This window comes from Fukomys damarensis, unplaced genomic scaffold, assembly GCF_012274545.1.
Source record: "Fukomys damarensis isolate Sample0158 unplaced genomic scaffold, DMR_v1.0_HiC HiC_scaffold_25, whole genome shotgun sequence".
NCBI classification, from domain to species: domain Eukaryota; kingdom Metazoa; phylum Chordata; class Mammalia; order Rodentia; family Bathyergidae; genus Fukomys; species Fukomys damarensis.
Genome location: NW_022900937.1, coordinates 3,927,512 through 3,930,742, shown reverse-complemented (window position 1 = coordinate 3,930,742; position 3,231 = coordinate 3,927,512). Strand labels below are relative to the sequence as shown.

At 54.6% G+C, this 3,231-nt stretch overlaps 1 protein-coding gene across 1 annotated transcript in view; it reads left to right on the top strand.

Moving 5' to 3' along the window:
• Positions 1-3,225, top strand: part of Sgms2 (sphingomyelin synthase 2) — a 9,725-nt gene extending 6,500 nt beyond the window's left edge. The window contains exons 5-6 of the mRNA XM_010641605.2: positions 64-156; positions 646-3,225. Of these exons, the coding sequence (XP_010639907.1) occupies positions 64-156; positions 646-849 (297 nt within the window). The 3' untranslated portion in view covers positions 850-3,225. The remainder of the gene's footprint in view (positions 1-63; positions 157-645) is intronic.
• The last annotated feature ends 6 nt before the right edge of the window (positions 3,226-3,231 follow it).

Here is a 3,231-nt window from a genome sequence, read left to right as displayed (position 1 = left end):
TGCCCTGCGCTCCGCTCCCCCTGCCCCTCCCTGGCCCTTTTGCCCTGTCCTGCTGCATCTTAGGACCGGGCCGCCCGCCCCCACCCCTGCTCCCCGCCTTGGTGGCCGTCACCTTGCTGTCTGGCGCATCCACTCCTGGGAAAGCAGCACCCGAGGGTGGGTGTGCTGCCGGCGCTGCAGCCTCCTGTTTCGTCCTCGCCGTCATCTGGGCGTCTTCTGCCTGCGGCCTGAGCTTCCCCCTCTGCTCCTCCTCTCGCCCGTGCTGCCCAGGGCTGTCCTGGGCTCAGCCCCTGGTGCCACCCACCTGTGTGCACCTGCGAATCCCCACCCCAAGGGCGAGGGGGAGAGCGCCTGAGCTTCAGAGAGGGACAGGGAACTGGGTGTCAGGGGCCAGAGGAGCCCAGTTACTGCCAGGGCCCAGCCCCTGAAGTTACATGCATGACCATTCAATTAAGAAAAGCCAGAGGCGGGGTGTGGTGGTGCTCGCCAGTAATCCCAGCACTCAGGAGGCTGAGGCAGGAGGATTACCTTGAGTTTGAGGCCAGCATGAACTGCATAGCACCTGTCTCAAAACAAAAACCAAAAAAGAAAAAAGCCTGAGGGAGTCACCGAGATGCTTCCTCCCCGCTCTCATCCCCTCTGTAGAACCTGAAGGTCTCCTCACAGACGAACTTCCTGTCCCGAGCCTGGTGGTTTCCTGTCTTCCATTTCTTTGAGAAGAACATCCAGGGCTCGGTCCCTTGCGCCTTCTCCTGGCCGCTGTCCTGGCCTCCCGGCTGCTTCAAGTCATCATGCAAAAAGTACTCCCGGGTGCAGAAGTCGGGCGAGGACAGTGAGAAGTCCACCTGAGCCCGCCACGCCCAGCCACCCTCAGAGGGGGCCTCGTCTTCATGTTGGAGGAGGACGGACCAGAAGTGGGGAAGCCAACCGAGTCCCGAAGCCTCGCAGGGATGAACAGTGTTCATTGCCTGTGACTGCTCTCAGCTCTGCGTCACTGGACAGGGGCCGTTTGGTGAGCTTGTTAAAGAGGGGCCGAGGACTCGGGCTCACCCCGTCCCCTGTCCCCTGAAACCCTGCACTACAGCTTTCCTCCGGGATGTCTTCGTCCTCCTCCTCCTCCTCCTCCTGGGGCCACAGGGATTTGTTCACGCTTTGAATAAAAGATCCGGGTCTACACAGCCTCTGGGCACAGGGAGGCCCTCAGGACAGGGGCTTTGGCAGGGGCTTAACGAGGGGTCCCACGGGGCTGGAGCCAGGTTCAAGTGCACTTTCTACCCTGGTGTGGGGCGGAGGGGTCCCAGCAAGGTCCCCCAGCGCCCTCGCTGCCACTTTGACTTTTCTGTTTTGTATTTCTGTTTCACTGATCATTTTGAAGAAAAAAAGAGATCCAAAGAAATCTGCAAGTATTGACCTACCCGTAGATTTAACTGTGTGTTCATATTTCAATTTAAAAGCTCTAGGGTGTCCGGGCATTGGGGGCGCACCCCTGTCGTCTCAGCACTGGTGTGGGGGCGCTGAGGCAAGAGGATCTCTGTGCATTCGAGGACAGACTGAACTGTGTTGAGAGCTCCTGTCTCAGAAAACCAAAACAGAAGTGAGTCTGGCTCACAGGGAGCACGAGGCTGCTGTCTCACACGCCTGCCTCACGCTGCCTGCCCGGCGTGTTTGCCTCCAGCCCGGCACAGGCGGCAGCACCTAGCGCTGAGCACTTACACCCACACGGGGCGAGAGCACGGCACCCCCCGCCCAGCAATCCCGAGTGTGCAGCGGACCCCTGAGCAGGACTCGGGACGACCGTGTGGGGCCGCACTGCACACCGCTGCTTCCTGGTCACGCGGGTGCTGCAGCCTTGTCAGCTCTCAGGGCTGCAGCTGCAGGGTGACTTCCCGGGCGAGGCCGGAAGCCGGTGACTGTCCCTGAACTCTGTCCAGATGCAGAGCAAAGGGGACTTGGAGACACCTGGTTGGATCGTATTGTGGGTTTCTTGCGTTATCAGTGTGATTGAATTTGGTGGCTAACTCCTGGCTTGGTCTCTCTGTTCCATGAACACTCACGTCTAGGACTGCAGAGGAGGCGAGGGCAGAGGGTGAGGCAGCTGTTCATAGGAGGTGAAATTTCTCTGGATTTAACATTGTGAAAGGCACGATAGAGATCTGCCCGGAAGGGTCATTTTCCTTTGGTGCTAAAATTCTGCCCCTAGTGGCTCTCTCTCCTCGTAATAGAAGAATCCCTAAGGGGGCGGTGGTTGCACTCAAAGGCAGGAAGAGCTGTCCAGTTGGTTATTTTAAACAAGAATTGAAACTTTCACCATTTTTGGCCGACTTTGAAAACCAAGGATTTTCCCCGTATTTTTAAATAAACCACTAATCTACATGTACCCAGCCTAGCTGGTATGTTCAAGCATAATTCTATATAATTCCCACCCCTGCGCATTCATCTGACACTGACGCTTGTAGTAGAACAAGATGTTGTGCTTGAAAAGACTTAATTTCAGATTCCTGCTGTGCAGTTGGAAAGGAAACTCATTGGGCCTTGAAGCTCTGGGCTTGGCCCTGCGCCTCTAACTCAAAACGACCGGCTGCACCTGGGGTCATCCCTCAGGGTGTGAGGGGCCACTTTCCTTCCGTGGGTTAGGGAAAGTGCTTAAGCTTTAAAACGTGTATATTGATTGTCAGATGCCCTGAAATGGGAACCCTTGCACTTTGGCCAACTAATCCAGTTAGAGACGTGATCGCCGCCGCCTCCTCCTGAAGGCGCTGGGAACTTGGCGACCTTCTGTGTGACGCTGCTCGCTGTCCCCACGTCTCTGCCTCTCGTGTCCTGGCTCGCTCGCTCTCATAGATGCTGAGGAAGAGGGTAGCTGGGTAATAAAAGAGGAAAATGCCCAATCTTGGAGCAGAAAGGAGAAATTGTGAGACTCATTTAAGTGTAGGAAAGCAATTGAGATTTAACCCCATGAGCCACTTTGGCCTGGAAAAACAAACATGATGTTGCCTTTGAGACAGTACATTTTCTTGATAGCCATTCCTTGCCAATCAAGATACAGCTGTTGGTCATGATCTATGTTTTTGTAAACCTGTGCTATTGAACCCTTCCCTGTAAAGCCACCCTTCTGTGAAATATCTATGGCACATAATGCTTATAAATTAGGCCACGTTTTATCCTGAATTCTTTCCAATGGAAATAAGTGCTCTCACATTCAATTTTTTTTTTTTTTTTTTTTTTTTTTTT